General features: G+C 53.2%; 1 protein-coding gene across 1 annotated transcript in view; it reads left to right on the forward strand.

Moving 5' to 3' along the window:
* The window catches only part of ADCY1 (adenylate cyclase 1), a gene marked incomplete at both ends in the record, with an annotated part of 117369 nt that overhangs the window by 43327 nt on the left and 53960 nt on the right, over nt 1–20082 (forward strand). Inside the window, 2 exons of the mRNA XM_082661602.1 lie at nt 436–547; nt 15175–15302. Of these exons, the coding sequence (XP_082517728.1) occupies nt 436–547; nt 15175–15302 (240 nt within the window). The remainder of the gene's footprint in view (nt 1–435; nt 548–15174; nt 15303–20082) is intronic.

Raw genomic sequence — 20082 nt, forward strand, 5'->3', positions numbered from 1 at the left:
GGAGGTGTGGAGGAGGGCTGCTCATTCCATAAGAGCACGTCACTTCTGCTCACCTGCCACCAGCCACGGCCCCGTCACAGGGCCACCCTGGGAAAAGGGACAGGCCTAGTGGGCGTTGAGCTTCTCCCCTGTGTCTGGGGAACGCCGAGTATATAGACAGCATGCGGTGGTCACTGCTGCTCCCCTGTGTCCTGGGAGGAGCTCTGAGTGGCTCCAGCATTTCCTCCCTCTATGACCAAAGAGTCCCCCGGCTTCTCCCAGCCTCAGTCTCCTCACCTGTGACACGAGAACAGCAGAGCCTTCCTTTTCCGCTGCTTGAGGGATCAGCAGGGGGCTCTAGTTTCAGGTGATGTGCGAAGGTAACGTCCGTCTGAGTGGCAGGAGCCTGTCCATCTGTCGGCGGAGGAGGGCAACTGGCACCCCTTTGTCTTGCAGCATCCTCTTTGCAGACATCGTGGGCTTCACGGGCTTGGCGTCGCAGTGCACGGCCCAGGAGCTGGTGAAACTCCTCAATGAGCTCTTCGGCAAGTTTGACGAGCTGGCCACGGTAAGCGCAGCCTCTCCCTTTGTCCGGAGGTTCACTTGAGTTGCTCCTGGGGTGACGATGTGCCAGGTGGATCCCCATGTTGGAGATGTGACCTAGGCTGGTTGGGACGCGGTGTTCGCCCGTTGTTCCAGCCTCACTGCTCGCTGGTTCCTTCCCTGGGACCTGAGCGCTACCTTTGCAGACAGGACGGCGCTGCACCAGCACAGGCAGCGCCTCCAGTGAGGGGCCCCGGCAGCACGAGGCACCGGCTGAGCTGCGTGGTCTTGCGCGCAGGCCGCCCTCCACCTTCTGTCCTGTGGCACGTGTCGCTTGGGCTGGCCTTGGTGGAGGACTCTTCGGAGCAGGCCTGTGCTGCCCTTTTCCGGGCCCGCTGCCTGCGCTTGAAACTTGCCTGCTGGGGGTCAGCTGGTGACGTGTCAGGATGCCCGGCCCCCTTGCTCACTGCGGGCTGAGCGCCAGGGTTTTGAAGTCTTCCTGGAACAGGTCACATCTAAGGCCGGCAGAGGTCAAACCGAGGCTAACGGCCTCACTTGCAGCATATGCAGGCCTGGGACCCCGACCCCCACCTGCCCTGTCCTGCCAGGACATGGGGGAGACACAAGGACATGGACAAGTGCACCTTCTCCTTCAGCCTCGCTCGAGGTGGAAACAGAGGCCCCTGAGTGGGTGGTTATGAGATGGAGGGAGGGAGGGAGGGAGGGAGGGGTCGGCCGGCAGATTCTGTCGAGGTCAGACTCCTTCTCAGAGGAGGTGACAGTTAAAGCTCTTGGAAGGAAGAGTGAACGTCCCCTCAGTGAACAGGGTGAAGAGAGGACCCCTGGCTGGGCCTGGCTCATGCAGTGGCCAGGAGTCCTGAGGGACGCTGGGTGGCGGGTACCGCGTGGGCCGCAGACTCGGACCGGCCTCTGGGCAGGACACAGAACACCAGGCCCCGGCCTTTGCTCTTGCCTTGCAGGAAGAGCGAGCAGCGGTCACACTGCCTGTGATGTCGTTTTGCTGGGCATGGAGCTGCCTGTCCTCGAGGCCCTGGCAGCCTTTGTCTGCGCGGCCACTGGACTTGCTCCCGGGAGCGAGGCTGAGGTCTGTGCAAACACGTGCCGCCTCGCCTTCCTGGGAGAAGGCCTCCCGGGCGTCCTCCCGCGGACAGGGCTGCATAGAAGAGGCGGGGAGGGCGTGAGCGTGGCCTGTGCCCGGGCCTCCAGCACCTTTTACCTTTGGGTCAGGATGTGTGTTTTGTCCGATGCAGGGGGTGACTGGCGGCCGGGGGCTCTCATAGTGCTGCTTGGGAGCTTTCTCAGGCCTTCTGCTTCCTCCCCCCTCACCAGGAAGCTTCTGGACCAGGGTCCCACTCGGCCCACCAGGGCCTCTTTTCTGAGCATCTGCTGCTGACGGGAGGGCCTGTACTCTTTGCCTCTTCGTCCGATTCTGTCTTCCCAGCAGCTTGAGGTCAGCATCATGGTCCCCGAAGGATCAGGGCCAAGTTTGGTCAATGATTCGTGGTGAGCAGTGCCGCCTGCCCCTCTGCTGTCCTTGGGAGACCCCCCTGCTCCAGGCCTCTCAGGACATAACCTGCTTCCCAGCCGCCCAGGAAGTCTTTACGGATTTTCCGCTGGTCCTGTGTCAGATACCTGATTTGCAAATATTTTCTTTCCCACTTTGGCCTGTTTGTTCATTTACTGACAGTGTTGTATAAAGGGCAGAGATTTTAGTTTTTATGCAGCCCAGTGATCACTTTCTTCTTTTGTGGGTGTGGCGTTCCCAGAGGTGGGCAGTCCGATGGCCGGCCCCACCTGTGCTGTGTTCTACTGGAACAGACGCAGGGCCTACCCCGTCCAGGGTTTGGAGAGATGGGCCTCCCTGGGTGGGAGAGCACGGGCGGAGATGGTGCCCCGGGAACACCCAGGTCTTCGTTCTCAGCATGAAATGTGTGATCTGGGGGCTCCCTGTCCTGTCCTCTTCCTTCCTAGAATACAAACTCCCTCTGTCGCTTTGCCAGTTTCTTCTGTTTTAAATCAGCTGCAGGTGTGAGTGTCACCTTGAGTTCCAGGCCTGTGCCCTCACCCTGGCCCTGGGGGCACCTCTCGGGCCCATGTCCCAGCTGTGACATCCATTGCTCCTTTCTATCGGCACTGCACCCAGGGTGCACGTGGCAGGGTGTCCGCTGGGCCTTCTGGGGCATCACACGTTCCCTCAGAATGTCTCAGTGTTCCATGTGTTTCCTCAGATTGTTACAATTTGCCTTTTTTTGGTGTTAAATTTATCCCTAGGTATGTCATTCTTTTTGGTGCAGTTGTAAATGGGATTATTTTCTTAATTTTACTTTCTACTAGTTCGTTATTAGTATATAGAAACGTGACAGATTTCTGTATATTGATTTTGTATCCTGCAACTTCACCGAAATCATTTATTAGTTCTAACAGTTTTTTGATACAGTCTTTAGCGTTTTCTGTATATAATATTATGACATTTGCAAATAGAGACAGTTTTACTTCTTTTCCGATTTGGATGCCTTTTATTTCTTTTTCTTGTCTAACTGTTCTGGTTAGGACTTCAACACTATGTTGAATAAAAGTGGTGAGAGTGGGCATCCTTGTCTTGTTCCTGATCTTAGAGGAAAAGCTTTCAGCTTTCCACCAGTGAGTATGATGTTAGCTGTGGGCTTGTCATACATGGCCTTTTTTATGTTGAGGTAGGTTCCGTCTATACCCACTTTGTTAGACTTTTTTATCATGAAAGGATGTCGAATTTTATCAAATACCTTTTTTGCATCTATCGAGATTGCTATATGATTTTTATTCTTTATTTTCTTAATGTGTTTGTATCACATTGATTCGTGTGTGTTGAACCATCCCTGGAATAAATCCCACTTGATCGTGCTGTGTGATCCTTTTAATGTATTGTTAAATTCGATTTGCTGAAATTTTGTTGAGGATTTTTGCATCTATGTTCATCAGGGATATTGGATAATTTTCTTCTTTTGTGCCATCCTTGCAGGATAATACTGGCCTTGTAAAATGAATTTGGAGGTGCTCCTTCCTCTTCTGTTTTTTTTTAGAGTTTGAGAAGGATTGGTATTAATTCTTCTTTGAACGTTTGGTAGAATTCGCCAGTGAAATCGTCTGGTCCAGGGCTTTCCTGTATTGGGAGTTTTTGATTACTGATGCAGTCTGTTCAGATTTTATATTTTTTCGTGATTGAATCTTGGTAGATTGTATATTTCTAGGAATTTATCCATTTCTTCTAGGTTGTCCAGTTTGTTGGTACGTAAGAGATTTTCTCTTTTATTCACTACTAGGCTCTTTCACCAGGACACTTACTAGTGTCTGAGATGTTGGATTAGATACTTTTATCAAGGGAAGTGCACACCCTCCAGAGAACAGGTGCTGCACACACTGGAGCCTCATGGTGGGTTGACTGGAGTAAGAGATATGTTAGGTGTGTGTATGTGTACGCATGTGAATGAGCATGTGTATATAAATGTATGTGAGTGTGTGTGTACATGTGAGTGCATTGTATATACGTGAGTGTGCATGAACATGCATGCAACTCTGTACATGTGTGCATGTGTGTACACGAGTTAATACGTATGAGAATATGTAGGTGTACGTGTGTGTACATGTGTGTTAAGTTTTTGTTTAGATTTTTTTTCCATCTATGCTCCTGAAGGATATTAGTCTGTGGCTTTCTTTTCTTATGTTGTTTTTATGTGGTATCAAGGTAATGCTGATTTCATAGAAGAGTTGGGGAGTATTTCCTCCAGTTCAATTTTCTGGAAGAGTTTGTGTAGCATCGGTATGATTTCTCTCTTAAATGTGTGGAGAATTTACTGGTGCATGGAGTTTTCTTTGTGGAAATTTTTAACTATAAATTCAATTACTTTCAGTAGGGCTCGTGGGGTTATTTATTTTTTTCTTGAATGAGCTTGGTGTTTTATAATCTTTCAGGGAGTCTTCCCATTTAACCTAAGTTGTCAAAATTATTAGAATAAAGTTGTTCACACTATTTCCTTGTTATCCTTCTAGTATTTGTAGAATGTGTGGTAATGGCACCTGTCCCATTCTTGATTTTGGTGATTTGTGTCTTCTTTTTGTCTCGTCATTCTGGCTGCAGATTTATCAGTCTTATTGATTTTTTAAAAAGAATTTGCTTTTGGTTTCATATATCTCTATTTCCATTTTATTAATTTCCTTTATGTTTTTTCATTATTTTGTTTCTTCTGCTCATTTTGGTTTTCATTTGCTCTTCTTTCTGTAGTTTCTTAAGGTAGCAGCAGAGACCATTGTGTTTTAGATCTTTTTTCCTCTTCTGATATGAGTGTCTAATGCTGTGAACTTCCTCCGAAGTACTGCTTTAGCAAATTTCTCATATGTTGTGTTTCTATTTGTGTTCAGTTCAAAATACTTTATCATTTTCCCTTTAATTTTTCTTAGACCCATGGATTATTAAGACGTTTGTTTTTTGAGGGAGTTTGCAAAGATCTTTCTGTTTTTGACTTCAAATTTAATTTGATTGTGGTTGGAGAGCATACTTTTAAAATTTGAATCCTCTTAAATTTATGGCCCAGAATATGGGCTTCACTCATTTGTGTGGTCTACGTGTGGCATATTTCCACGTTTTATCTTTTTTTTTCTGTTTAATTTCCTCTAATGTTTCTTTTTCTCTTTTTTTTATACATTTATTTTTTTAAATTTATTTATTTTTGGCTGCGTTGGGTCTTCATTGCTGCGCGCGGGCTTTCTCTAGTTGCGGCGAGCGGGGGCTACTCTTCGTTGTGCTGCGCGGGCTTCTCACTGCGGTGGCTTCTCTTGTTGTGGAGCACAGGCTCTAGGCACTGGACTCAGTAGTTGCAGCACACAGGCTCAGTAGCTGTGGCTCATGGGCTCTAGAGCACAGGCTCAGTAGTAGTGGTGCACGGGCTTAGTTGCTCTGCAGCATGTGCAATCTTCCCGGACCAGGGCTCAAACCCATGTGCCCTGCATTGGCAGGTGGATTCTTAACCCCCGTGCCCCCAGGGAAGCAAGCCCTCCTCTAGTGTTTCTTGCAGTGTGGGCCTGCGGGTGACAAATCCTTTCAGCTTTTATATTTCTGGAAGAACTCTTTATTTGGCCTTTATTTTTTTGAATTTCTTTTTTGCTGGGTATAGAATTCTAGGTGCAAAGGTCTTTCCTCCAGAACTTTAAAGATGCTGCTCTTCTTGTCATCGTTCGTATTGTTTTCAACAAGAAGTCTTCTGTCACTCTTTGCTCCTCTGTATGAAATGTCTTTTTTCTCTGCCTGCTTTTAAGATTTTCTCTTTGTTGCTGGTTTTCAGCAGTTTGATTTTGACGTGCCTAGCTGTGGTTTTCTTCAGATGTCTTGTGCTTGCAGTTGATTGAGCTTCTCGCATCTGTAGTTTTCATAATATTTTGGGAAAAACCCTCAGTCACCGTTTTGCAAATACTTTTCTATGCCCGTCCTCCTCTTCCTTCAGGAACGCCAGTTTCACCCACGTCAGGATGATGATCTTGTTTTATTTTGGGGGTTCTTTTTCTTTCTGTTTCATTTTGGACAGTTTCTACTGCTGCGCCTTCAGGTTCACTAATCTTTGCATCTTCAGCGTCTAACCTGCCACGTACCATCCAGTGCAGCTTCCAGCTCAGACATCCTGGTTTCATCTCGGATCTTTCTTCCTTCTCATTGAGGTGACTGTGAGGAAGCTCAAAATTAAAATGGCCTCATTCCCTTCTAATTTATTGCTTTTTTTCTCTGTCCTTTTGTGCGTGGATGTTGTGGGTTTTAAACATATTTTCGTTCTAATCTGCTGGTGTCCTGTTTTGATGAGCACCTGGACATGTTTTTCTCACATGTGCTTGTTTTGTGTCCAAGGGCCCGGTGAGGAGGGTGTGGTGACCCCAGGGATCCAAACCCACCCTCCTTTACAAAGGTATCTGCCGGGCAGTTAAACAAACACAGAGCGTGTTTGTCTTAGTCTCCACAGGAGCTGACGTTTTATTTACCCCGATCCACGGCTGATGACCGCAGATGTGCACTATGTTTTTGACCTTTCCCCCATTTATTGGATCCATTTTAGATTTGTGTTTGCTCTGATCTCCGTGTGTATTTGACAACTGGCTGCACCCTTTGGGTTTATGGAGAAGCCCCTGTCCCAGGCTCAGCCCTGCTCCACCGCCACCTGTTGGGGATGGGGCCCTTCTCTGGATCAGTTTTCTCTGCGGGAAGATGAACTGGCCGGGTGAAGCAGACGTTCATCTGGCTGGTTCGGGAGGTATGGGCCAGCACGGAGGGTCCTTGGTGTGCCCACTACGGAGACGAGCCTGAGTCCCTGTTGTCCTCTTATCCGCAAGGCCATCTGGGCTGGTTGTGGCCCCCTCCTCAGGGGTGACAGGCAGATGAGAACACAGTCCTTAGCTCTGGTCATGACCCCGGGAATCCTTCAGGGACTGTTTCCAGAGAGAGCTTGTCGCACTGTTGTCAGTTCTCAGTCCCGAGGTGGCGGTTGCCTGGCACAGGATGGGGGTGCATTGGATTTAGGACAGTGCTGGTGGTGCCCGGGGCCAGGAGGCTGACCCACACGCGTCATGGGTGGTTAGCGAGCGCAGACAAGTGCGGGAGGCATCCCCTCTCTGGTCCGAGCATCCCTGGGGATGCTCAGAGTCTGCTAAGGGGCTCTCCCTGGGGATGCCCGCCCTTGGGCTTGGCCAGTCTGCGCTGTCCCTGAACTCGGACGCTTCGTGAGCCTTTCTGGCCCGTGAGGACCCGACACCGAGGGGCTCCTGGACAAGAGTGTAGGGGGTGCAATTCCTGAAAGATGACTCTGACGACTTGTGTCAGTGAGGACATTATTTTTCAGTTATTTGTGTTTTTCTGGATGTTTCTGAAAGGGACCCATGGAAGCTGGTCCAAGGGCAGAGCTCCCTACCCAATTCCGAGCTACTCGGGTGTGTGTTCAGGTCCATCCTTCCTGTCCCCCCTCATCCCTCCTCCTCGGGAGACTGTCCTCGGGATCATTTCAGAGGGTCAGGCCTTCCTGCTCTGACACCCTGGTCCCGTAGCTGCGCAGAGTTGGCCGCGTTCAGGCCTGACACGTGCTCGTGGGTCAGTTGTGACTCTACTGGACGGTGTTCCTTGAGCAAAGCCACCTGTGCACCTGCTGTCGGGCAAGGGGTGCTGGAGCACAAAGACGGAGTCAGGGAACTTACAGCCGGGGTACTTACAGCTCGGGTGGGGAGACCTGGAGCCAATTTTGCAAAACCAGGATTTGCTGAATGAGATGTTTGCTAGGGTGTGGTCAGGATGAAAACAGACATCGTGAGCACAGCCTGGAGGGGGTGGCGGTGGAGCTGTCACCAGAGCTCAGCTTGGAAAACTGCCCCAAAGGAACGATTTTAAGTGATCAAATAACATAGAGAGTAGAATCCCGATTTTCACACTGTGTGTGCACACACTTATGTGAGTGCCAGAGAGAAAAGGCTGGAATGAAATATCCCAGAATAACTGTGGTTATTGCTGAGTTGTGATTTTTAATTTTCTGAACTTTCTGCATCCTTGATGATGAACCTGGATTTCTTTAATTATCCCTTGATTAGCAGGGAATAAATATTTTTTCTTCTTTTCTTTCTTTTTTTTTTTTTCGGTATGCGGGCCTCTCACTGTTGTGGCCTCCCCCGTTGCGGAGCAACAGGCTCCGGACGCGCAGGCTCAGTGGCCATGGCTCTCGGGCCCAGCCGCTCCGCAGCATGTGGGATCTTCCCGGACCGGGGCACGAACCCGCGTCCCCTGCATCGGCAGGCGGACTCCCAACCACTGCGCCACCAGGGAAGCCCTAGATATTGTTTCTTGAAAAGCCAGTAGATGTTTGGAATTTGAAGGAGTCTGTCATTCGTATCAGGTCACCTGTAGAAACTCACCACCCTGTCTGCTGGGAGGAAACCTTTATTCAGCAGGTGCGGTGGCCCAGGTCCCTGTGTGGGGAGATGTGCTCTAGGCAGAGGGAGGAGGGTGGTGTGGAGAGCAAGGTTCACTTGAGGCCTGAGTGGGGAGCCGCGGTAGAGGGAGAGGCAGGGTAGCCTGAACGGGCCCCTTGAGTGCCGTGCACAGGAGGAGGACGTGTCTCCTCCACGTATCACCAGGGAGGCACTTGTTCATACTTGGCTTCAGAAAGCAGCTCCCCGGTCCCTCCTGTGTGCCAGCATTGTCCTAGGTGATAGGGGTGCAGCATGAGTAAGCCAGATGTAAACCCTGCCCTTGAAGGTTTTAGAAAATTCGCACAAGCACAAAGGTAGAGACAATAACGTAACGCCCTCTCCCCCGGCACCCACAACCCATCCTCGACAGTAACTAACGTCTGGCCAGTCTTGTTTGGTCTGCACTCTCCCCGCCAGGTCCTGCCCAGCACCGCACAGCACGCTTGCATCCTTGGTGAGTAGCTCTTCCACTGAGCACGTTACGGCCAGCACCACCTCAAGGCCCCTGTCGCACCCAATTGCACTGACTGCAGTCACAGAGTCCTGAGTCTGGCTCTGGGCTTGGTCACCCTGCTCGTCTCAGACGTGTCTTTTCTTCAGAGCTGGTTTGTTCCAGTCAGGATTCACATGAGGTGGACGTGTGTCTGGACTGCACCCTTGGGTGATGACACAGAGGCTAAGGCCATAGAAGGATGCTCTATCACTCATGGTCCCCGAGAGGAGGGGACACACCAGGCCATCCAAGGTCACAGGGGACCACCGGGCGCCCAGATTGGCAGAGGGGGCTGGGAGAGCAGGGCGGGGCTTTATTGGCATTTCCACGGGAAGAGGGGGCAAGCAGATGCAGGGCTGGACAGTGTGGATAGTAAGGGCTCTGGGCTGTCGGTGTTCCCTGCAGTCTGGTCCCTGCCCTGGTGATTAGGGTGGGGACAGTGGCCGGAGTGTGAGAGCCCGCAGAGGAGACGTGGCCTCTGATCCGCCGGTGTAATTGGAACAAGCCGTTGTTTGTCTCCGGGAATTAGCCAGCCCTGCGCGGTGGTCATCGTTCCCTGCCAGCGAGGCCCCCGAGACGTCAGACCTTCATAGGATACAGAAAACTAAAACCTGGATGAATACACACACCGTATTCCGTGGACATGCCAAGTGTTTCTTGGTTTCGGTTTTTCCTTGTTAAGCCTCCTGCCTTTTGTGGCGGCTCAGCCCCAAGGCTGGGTGTGTCCTGTGCTTCTCCTGAACCAGCAGACCTTCTCTACCTGCCTTAGATCCTGGGCTCGCTCATTTGTGTTGACAGCCCTTCCCTGGAGCGCAGTGCTGTCCCCAGTGCACCCCTCCCCACTGGCCTCCTCCCTCCAGGGCGTGTGGGTTTGAGGTTCCCGTGTTGTTACCCGTCTCCCATGACATTGCACCCGAGGGTCACAGCAGCTGCCTGGCGAACTCGGCCCATCGGTGCTCACTCTGGTTGCCACAGTGGTGGTTTTCGGATCCTGTTGTTTCCTCTGCATTTACTAGCTTGTGGTTCCTTAAAAACGAAGCTCATTTAGTCCTCAGCTCTTGGGTTATCCTCAGTGCATGCTTGGTTCTTTTCATTTCTTTATCAAGTTTCAGGACTAGAACCCTCCGAAGGGGTGAGCTGTGCGGTTGCCTCCTGCTTCCTCTCGACTCAGCCCGTCCCCTCTGAGCGTGGTCCTGTCTCACAGATGTGGCGTTTTCCGGAAGCCCTAGTTTCTTCCACTGGGAAATGGTTTTTCCAGCCTGTAATCTGGGTGGTCTCCGGTCCTGGGACTTTACAGGAGCCAGACATGGAAGATATGTTTTAGAAAAAGAAAAATTCATGAATGAATGCTCAGTTCATACTGATATTTCCAATTCACTTAACTTCACTCCTGTGATTCTTAAATTTGTGTCCCTTTTCCTTTGATGCTGGAAACCCTAATGACAGTAATAGAATTTTTTTGTTTCATCCTTTTATATACAGTTGATTCGAAATAGCATTACCAATATTATTCCCCACAATAAGACCATTGAATAGAATCTAAGATTTCTTTAGTGGTTGCTCTCGTTACCTTGCCCTTGAAGTACATCCCACTAGATATCCAGTCAAATACGTGTTTTCCTGTCACTTGTGAAACCACTTGTGAAACCACTTGTGAACTGTGCTACCAACGTGGTCCCAGTTATTTCATTTTGGTTTTATTTTTAGGCACTGCTGTTCTAAATTTAATTTTTCTTTTTTAAGTACATCAACTATTTGCACGGCTCTGTCCCACAATGCAGACCCTGAGGCAAGATACGCGGAGAGAGGGCTGAGCCACCCCACCGTCGCCCCCCGCCCCGTGCAGTTGGGCATCTGTGCCCTGTTTTGGGTTGCTCCTCCTCTGTTCCTTTTGGATACCAGGAGCAGAGGTGTACATGTGACTGTTTATTATTGGAGAGTGTGCCTCAGTGGGGCCCGTTGATGTCTCTTGGGCGTGGCTGAGGCTGGAGAAACTTCCGGTCCTCAGTTAATGCGGCTGGTCTCTGCTGTAGGACAGATGTCTGTGCGTTCTTGGGTTCCAGCTCTGTCGCTCCTGTGTGGTCCCTCCCCGTGGGCAGGAAGCCCTCAGAGCACAGGGTCCTCGTCTCTTCCCTTCGCTTGTGTCCGCGGTCCTTGTTGCAGTGGGTGGAGCACGTGGGACTCAGTAAAAGGAACTGCAGGAACGATCTGTGGAAATGGAAGTTGAAATGATTATGTGTCCTACTTTCCAGCGATAGCCGTGGTTTATATCTTGGTGCATTTCTTTTCAGCTTTGTGCGGACGCAGCAGGTTAAACGCTGAGACAGCCTCCTAGAAGGAACATTTTCTAAAATCTCTTATTTGGTTTTCCCACGGATGGCCCGGCGCCGTGCAAGGTTAACACCACTTGGCCATTTGGTTTTGCATGCAGTCACCTGGGGATCAGGTGCAGTCACTGGGTCATTTCAAGCTCTCTCTCTGCACCTCCCCTCCCACAGGGGTGCCACCAGGTCTTGGGAGCTCCCCAGCCTTCCCAGAAGCCAGCTGCAGTGTGGGGTGCACATGATGGCCTCTGACCTCTCTGGACCCCGCTGTTTCAGAGCCGGCCTCAGAGGGGTTTGGGCCTCTTCCGGTTCTGAAGCTGCAGTGGCTCTTCCTGAGATCCCACTGAATTCTCTGCTTCTTCCTGGGTCCAGGGCTGGGCGGGCAGGGTCACAGAGCCCTTGAGTGTGGGAGTCTCTGCCGTCCTCTCGGGCAGGGCCAGCCAGGTCCAGAGTTGACCAGCGGGCCTGCAGACCATACCTGGGAAGCAAAGGAGACCCTCCTGCCTGGATCCCCCGGCAGCCCCTGTGCTGCTCTGAGGGGGCTCTGTCCATCATGTCCTGTCACTCCTGTCCCTTCCCAGCAAGCCCCGCCGTCCCTCCTCCTCCATTTTCTTTCTTTGCTTTGGCCACGAAGCAGCTGTTCAGGTGTCACAAACGCTCCCTGCGGGGGAACTCCAGGCGCTGGCTTTCGGTATTTACAGGGAAGATGTTGTTATCTAAAACACCAAAAGCAATGGAAAACATCGTTTTTTTGGTCTCTTAAGCTTGTTAACAAAAGTCAGGAGAGTTGAGATTAAAAAACAAGGGGACGGGTGAGCATTTCACTTCCCCAGTCTGTTCTGAGCCCGGGAGGGACTGTCTCAGGATGGTCGCCAACGACACATGTGTCGCTGGCGGGCTGTAGTTATGCCCCTGCGTGTGTTGGCTCTCCCCAGAATGCGGTGGGCCTCATCTACCTGTGAGCCCGCAGCCTGGATGTCACTTGCTAGATGCCCCGTCCTGCCTTGGAGAGCAGCCCTGCTGGGCGTAGGGGTCACTCCTGAGGCTCGCCAGGGACACCACTTGCATTCATCACAGTTTACAACGACAGGGTCCTTCAGCACTTCCTGTCCTGAGGGGTCGGCCAGCCCCACAGAGACTCCCTTTTCTGTGGCGGCCACTCTTGAGTCTCTGTGTCAGATATGACGGTCGGGCTCATAGGGTGGCTGCTTGGGGGGCAGCCCCACCCACGGCCTCTGATTTCCCTTGAAATCTGACGGCACAACTGCCACTTACTACCTGCCCGTAGGATTTATGGCCCATTCTCACTCACACACACACACACACACACACACACACACACACACACACACACAAGCGCGCGCGCACACCTGCCCGCTCAGTGACCTTGTACCGAGCACCTTCCAGTCCCAGGGTCACAAGGCTGGGGTTATGGGGCCTGGAGGTGGCTGGGAACTCCGCAGAGCCAAGCTGGGGGATGCAGGGATGTCTGCAGTCACCCGCACTCATCGTCCCACGGAGATGCTGATGGGTGGGGAATACCTGTCATCCTCGAGGTCCCCAGAATCAGGGCTTGGTGACCTTAGAGATCTTCTGCAAGAATGCTGCCCACGTGGGGTAGGTGCTTGTGCGGGCTTCTCAGAGGGAGGGGTCTGGATCACCAGATCCAGACAGCTCGGAGGGGGCTGGACGAGTCGGGAATCATGAGCCTTCCACCGAGGGTCTCTGCGCCTGGGGAGGGTCGGGCCCCTGGCAGTGGACCCTCATCTCATCCTGGGCGCTCGGGTCTAGTGAAGGCAGCCCGACTGTGAAGACGGGGCACAGATGTATGGGGCGAGCTGCCCCTCGCTGGCCTGCACGGTGTGTCCTGGCAGTGACGGTGGGGACAGGTGAGGACGGACACTCTAGAGGTGCCAGAAGAGAGCCCGGGCTGCCTGCTAGCCTAGAGAAGCCTGGCTGGCTGCTTCCCAGGGGCTCTGCAGTGTGGACGTCTGCACCAGGCCCTGGGCTCCCAGACTCTGTCACGGGACAAGTCAGCCCCAGCACGGCCTGCCCATGGAACGCTGGGAAACAAACCCCTTCTGCAGACCAGGAGGCTGGTGTCTTAATGGTTAAGTGGCTGCCCCTGGTCTCTTGACGGATGAGTGGCTGGACCCTGGACCTCCCTGGGGCCAGCTCCCTGTCCACAGGGGGAGCTTGTGGGGCTTAGCATGGGGAAGACCCGGTCACTGGGTTTCCCCAGAGACCACCCGACAGGTGGAAGTGACTGCTCTTCTCTTCCCCTTTGACCGACTGTCCCTACACTGAGGGAGGCCCAGGGCTGGGGGGAGCTGGGCACCCAGCCATTCAGTGGCCTGGGCCATCTCTCAGGAGAGCAGCAGGGTCGCTGGCCCTTGTTCCTCCCCGACCCTCTGCACCAGTGGACAGCGTCCTGCAGAAGAAGTGCGGGCCGTGTGTGAACCCGTGGGTGGTGAGGGCTGAGAATTCTCATCCCAGGGCACTGTGTGAATTCACAGCATTGGAGAAAACCTGCAGGAGGTGGCTCCTTTGTAAGAAACCAAAGAGCAGAATTAAATACAAGCTGTAGAATGTGTTCTCAGAGTAGGGTCGGCAGAGCTCTGGGCTTTACAGGACCATCCGGGGGGCTGTCCGTCCCGGGGGCTGGGAGGTCCGTCTCATCCACGGACGGGCTGCGTGAGGCTGATCTTCACAGACGTGCACAAGCTCAGGAAACATGATGTCATGAATGGTAGAACAAAGAATCCAGCTGTCTCCTGTCAAGACAGATACTGGAGACTTGCAAACGTGAGAACGATGCCTTGCTTCTCATTAGTTTCTGTTTGGGGAAGTGTCATAATTTTTCAAACAGTGTTACTTATGTTAATATATAACACATTTGCTATTGTTACTTTAAATGCTTTAATACGTTTTAAAAAATCTCTCAGTTGTAGCTTCTCATGTGGTAATAGCCATAGCTGTAACCTGCTTACATGAAAACTTTTTATGAGGTCCTCAGTTATTTAGGGGGGGTTTGAAGGGGTGTTGTAAACAAAATGTTCTAAAACTGCCGTTTTAATGCTGTCCTTGAAATAAAACTGACAGTCACCGTCATAATCATAGCTGACCCCAGAGGACTGGTGCAGGACAGGTGGCAGTAAGCGTCTGGCGTGTCTCTCTGTCCTCAACACGAGGGCGAGGTGGGCACTGGCATTCTCCCCTTTGTGTAAGTGCGAGAGTAGACCTTCTGCAGTGTCGGAGGACTCTCCAAGGTGCTCCCCGTGGGTGGTGAGGTCTGGGCTCAGGCCCCGGCTGGTGGTTCTCCGGGGAGAGCTGCTCACACGGCCTGTGGACCTTGACTCTGGGTTAAGCCACGGGCACTCAGATGCGTGTGGCCTGCCCTTCCCGGGCTGGCGAAGGAGCCTAGCATGTTCCAGTAGGGCCAATCACATGGTGATCCGAGGACGGGGACTGTATTAGCCCCTCTTGGGAGAGGGGGCCCCTCCTTGGGGAGAGGACCTGGCTCCCAGGCATGGGGTGACCTCCCCTCCTTGAAGGGCCTGTGGGGTTGGCCTGGTGATCTGAAGGGCAGGGGAGGTGGACCCCCGCGTGGGAAGAGGCTGAGTGCGGGTAGCGGGGACGGCGTGGGGTGCCCCAAGGCGACCTAATCACAGCCATATAGGGGCCACCTGCCCTCTCGAGGTACCCTGACTGTGGGAGAGCCGCCTGGGCCCTGGTCTAGGTCGGGCCTTGAGCTCAACGGTCAGCGCACCTGGTGGTGGCAGAGGCGCAGGTGCTCGGGCAGCCCCAGGTGCGTCACTAACATGCCCTTTGCCCTCTCGCCCGAAGGAGAACCACTGCCGTCGCATCAAGATCCTGGGAGACTGCTACTACTGCGTGTCCGGCCTCACTCAGCCCAAGACGGACCACGCCCACTGCTGCGTGGAGATGGGCCTGGACATGATCGACACCATCACGTGAGTGCCCTGCCGTGCAGGCCTGCCTTGTCCTGGCCAGTGTGTCCGAGGTGGGTCACCTGTGCCGTGGCTGCGGAGACCCAGAGCCAGGCGGCGAGGTGCTGGGTGGAGTCCCGCCTGCTCTGTGCAGCTCTGCCTCTGTGATTCCCTTCTTTGCATTTTGTGGGGACTGCATTTCCCTGTCCGCGGTGATCCAGGGTATTGCCAGCTATGCATTAGTCAGGCCAAAAGAAATGACCCTTCGAGCTTAGCCGGATAAGATGTTCAAGGAGTTGATTGCGGGAAAGGGTTGGCTCAAATCCGGCCGCGTTCCAGTTGAAAAGGAGTCCCACGTGCTTGTCCACGCGGGCAGGTGACCAGGTGTCAGGGGCTCTCTGTGGAGAGAGGGTGGGGTGGAGCAGGTATTTTTGGAACACTGGGGGCCTGGCCTGCTCCTTTCTTAGCTACCCTCATAGCCCTCGTCAGGCAGTGAGGAGGTGGGAGCCTTCCGTCTAGTTAAGGAGGGTGTGGAGCTGGGAGGTTGGGCTGGTGGGCGGAGCTTAGAGCCACATCGCGGCTTCTCGACAGCCTGGAGAGATGGCTTCGGCTCCGTGAGATGGGGTCACCAGGGCCTGCCGTGGTTTCACACTTGGGAGCAGAGAAGTAATAGCACGAGAATGGGACGCGATGGGATGAACGGCAGGCTCAGCTGCACAGTCCTCGCGAGGCAGACTGCGGGGTCCACACACCTGCACACTGTGTGCAGAAGCAGGGTGCTCAGCACCTCGCCAGCGTGCTCGGCCTGGTACCCCGCTTCTCAGGAGCCAGGAGCTGTGTGTCGGCATTGCCTGGGCAAGTCGAAACCCTGAGGCCTGCTCTGCCTGGAGAGCCAGTGGCAGCTGGTCTGGGCTGTGGTCTAGGATTGAGGGTGGAAAAGCCCCCCCCTCTAGGTGATTTCAATATGCAGCCCTTGCTCTGGAGAAAAGCTGAACTGGAGAAGAGGCTGGTTGTTGACCGGCCTGCTCTTTGGGGAGGCCAGAGGTGGCCCTGGGTCGCGGGCACAGCGCCGTGGGTGACCTGGAAGCAGAAGAGGCTGTTGTGCCGAGATGTCCCTTGCTGGGGCCACAGAGAGGTCTGCTGCAGGCCTGGGGACCTCTGAGTGGACAGAGGACACCCAAAGGCTGGAGGGATGGTTGGCAAGGTTATGAGATTCCTGAAGCATCTCGTGCAGACGCCGTGCGTGGTGACGCAGATGCTCAGGTTCGGGGGATGCGCGAGCCCCACCGTAGGGGTGTTGGACCACTGTTGTCAGCTCCCTCTTCAGGCGGACGCTTTGCGGGCAGCACATCCACCAGGGTCGCTCGCTTCAGAAAACAGGGCAATCCACTGCGACCCTTGTGAGTGCAGGACCGACGTGTGTGGGTCAAGCGCTGCTGCCGCCGGATAGAGAGGAGCGGAAGAAGGAATCTGTAAAAACCGAGGAAGAAGTCTCTGCAAGGGCAGGGGCAGGCAGGCGTGCAGCCAGACCGGCCCTGACCTTGCGTGAGACCGGAGGGGTCGAGGGTCTTCTCCCTGGCCAAGAAGTGAGGAATGATCTTTTTCCACTTGGTAGAAAGTTCATTTCTACGGGGAAAACAGATGAAAGATTTTCCATGCTCCGTGTAAAAGACCGAGTGAAGAATGCAGCCTGAATGTGGAGTCCCAGGGCTCTGAACCCCCGCCCAGTGGAGTGGCAGTGCCCGAGGCCCTCTGGGCTCCTGCTTGGGGGAATCTGGCCCCCATCTGCCCGCAGCACCCAAATCAGATCCTCCTTTCAAACTGTGGACCTCATTAAGGTGTGCAATGTGCTCTTAAAAAAACACCACATGTTAATTGTTGTTGGTGTGATTTTTAATAATAATTTAAAGTCATCTATATATTCCCAGTTTTGGCCAGGTGGCACCTGACTGTGGGAGGAATGGAGATAGAGTGGGAAGAGCCTTACGTGCCCAGCAAGTGTGGTGACTGGCTTCGTCTTGCCCCTGCAGAGCTGTGACCCTGGCTCTCAGTTTCCCCATCTGAAAAATGGGAGTGATGGCTTCATTGACATCCAGGGCTCTGAGCGAGGTTGGATTGGCAGAGACCAGGGCAGTGGGACCAACCTCACAGCCACGTCCAGGCCCTGCGTCCTGGTGGTCAGGGGCTAGTCCTTGACCTTGAAGGTTCTGGGGAGGTTTCTCCAGGACTCCTGGTGGTGTCATGCTGCTTGGACCTGGGTCTTTGACCGTAAGTTCTGCGGCCCCTCCCCAGGGTACCCAGGCCTGATCCTGCCCCCCCCGCCAATGGGTGTGCTGCCCATGTGAGATATGTGCCTCTACCCTTTCCTGCACCCCAGTGCCAGCTTCCCTCTGTCAGGCCTTGAATATTAGGTCAGACCCAAGGAACCTGCTCCTCTAGTCTGGTGCAAGAACGCTTCCTAGAGTTCAGGTCATCAGTCCCCAGATGCAGCTGTTCCTGAGTGGGCTGGGGGCTTCCTGCCCGAGGAAGCAGACAGGCCCCCTGGGTTCCTGGTTCCCCATCCTTGAGGTGATGCTTTGGTTTCCTCGCATCCCTGATTTTCTCTGCTGTGACATGCAGAAACCGTGTTTGCATCTCTGAGCTGTTGTGGGAATTAAATGGGATCCCAGGTTAAATGGGCTGGCACGGAAGATGCTGGGGCCCCAGCCACTGCGGTCATCAATTCATTAACCCCCAGAAAAGGCAGCCAGCTGAGCTGCCGCTGTCCCTCCCTTGGGCTCCAAAGCATCAGGATTCTGTGCACTTACAGGAACGGGGTTTGTCCACTCCACGGGGAGCACCTTGCCCGTCACAGGCATTAGCAAATCACGAATCAGACCTCCAAACACGCAGGGTACCGTTTTGCTAAATCCTTCATCCAGACGTGGCTTTGCTTGTGGTCTGGGTATTTTTGGTTCACTATATTGAGTTAAGTAGAAGTAAATGACATGTGCTCTTCCTTCCCTGACCCGTCTTTGAGCTGGTAAGGCCAGCTTGCCTGTGCTCAGGTCATGGGTAGACCCGATGTGCCCAGGCTGGAGCAGCCCAAGGCTGGAAGTCGAATGAGAAGAGATGGCCAAGTGACAAAAGTCATTTCTGGTTGTTCTGGAGGCCTGGTCCTCCCCGTCCTTCAATTTTCTCAGTTCTTGGCAAACGCTCTTCAGTGAGACAGGTTTTTTGTTTTTTTCTGTTTTTCTTTTCTTTTTCTTTTTCATACAATTTTTTCTTAACTCATTGTGGTGGCTTCTCTTGTTGTGGAGCACGGGCTCCAGGCACACGGGCTTCAGTAGTTGTGGCTCGCGGGCTCAGTAGTTGTGGCGCACGGGCTTAGTTGCTCCGTGGCATGTGGGATCTTCCTGGACCGGGGCTCGAACCCGTGTCTCCTGCATTGGCAGGCAGATTCTCAACCACTGCGCCACCAGGGAAGCCCGACAATTTTTAAATTGTAGTATAGTTGATTTACAATGTTATGTTAGTTTCAGGTGTACAGCAGAGCGATTCAGTTACACATATATATGTATATCTATTCTTTTTCAGACCTTTTCCCCTTACAGGTTATTACAAGATCCTGAGTATGGTTCGCCATGCTGTACAGTAGGTCCTTGTTGGTTATCTAGAGTGAGACAGTTCTTGAGGCAGGATTTATCTACAAGTGACTGTCCAGCTCACTGCACGTCTGCTGTTCCCCCAATTGAGAGCCTGCTCGAAGGGGTGACAGACGGGGCGAATTGGTGGAGTGTCCTGGGCTGCACAGGTTGGGTGGAGGCTGGCAAAGGCCCTGCACACTGGGGACAGGAAGGCCTCCTTGAGGAAGGTTGGACGTGGGTCGCAGCAGTCCCCCTGCCCTTTGCCCTTCCACGACTGCAGAAGTAGAAATGCTTAAAATGCACAAAAACATCTTTTGCAAGTTTACTTCTTTCCCGAACTCATTTCTTTTTGTGAATTAAGAAAAATTTTTTTTTAAACCTTAGTTTTGTTGTTTCAGTACCTTTAACTGGCGATTGGCAAACGAATGAAAAAAGAGTTAAAATTGAAAAAAAAACACATTTAAAGTGTATACAATGAAATAGGTAGTAAAGATATGTGAACAGTCAGGCTTCCACAAAACCTTTATTGTAAATTCGTGGCACGCAGGCTTCTGAGGTTATCAGAGCTGAACACCAGGATGCCCGGGGCCCTGTGTAGATGTATCTGGTTCTACGGTCCAGCCTGGCCCCCTGAATACGGAGGACGGTGAGGCTGGGCTTGAGGGCCAGCTGGGAAGGCAGTGTCTCGGCACGCCTCTGGGGCCCGCGTGTGCCATGGTTTTGGGGGACAGGCCCTCGGTGGGTGACGCGAGCAGTTGCAGGCAGAACTGCTCCTGGTTAGAAGACAGGCTGGGATGGGGGGGGAGGTTTGAGTGGAGGCCGCTCGGGGTGGGGGGCCGTGGCAGGGGCTCCTGGCTGGCAGGAAGCCCTTCCAGGCTGTGGGTGAACGGTGTGCAAGTGGAAGTCAGGGTAGGGCAGGTGGGCTGGGTCCAGTGAGCCTCACGCATGCTGTGGCATTGCTGACAAATGGGGTTACCCTGCCCCCCAGGTCCTGTCCCTTCCTGGTCGCAGCCTGCAGTTTTTGATCTGAGGACAGGACGTTGGCATTGAGGCAGCCGAGTGTGCACAAGCCAGGCTGGGGAGGTGGAGCTCTGGGGACCCAGCCCGAGGTGCACCCCGGGTGTAAGTGTTTGCTTCTTTAATGCTGCTACTCCTGTTATGATGATGAATAAATCGTG

This window comes from Grampus griseus (genome assembly GCF_964374135.1).
Source record: "Grampus griseus genome assembly, chromosome: 9".
In the NCBI taxonomy this organism is placed as follows: domain Eukaryota; kingdom Metazoa; phylum Chordata; class Mammalia; order Artiodactyla; family Delphinidae; genus Grampus; species Grampus griseus.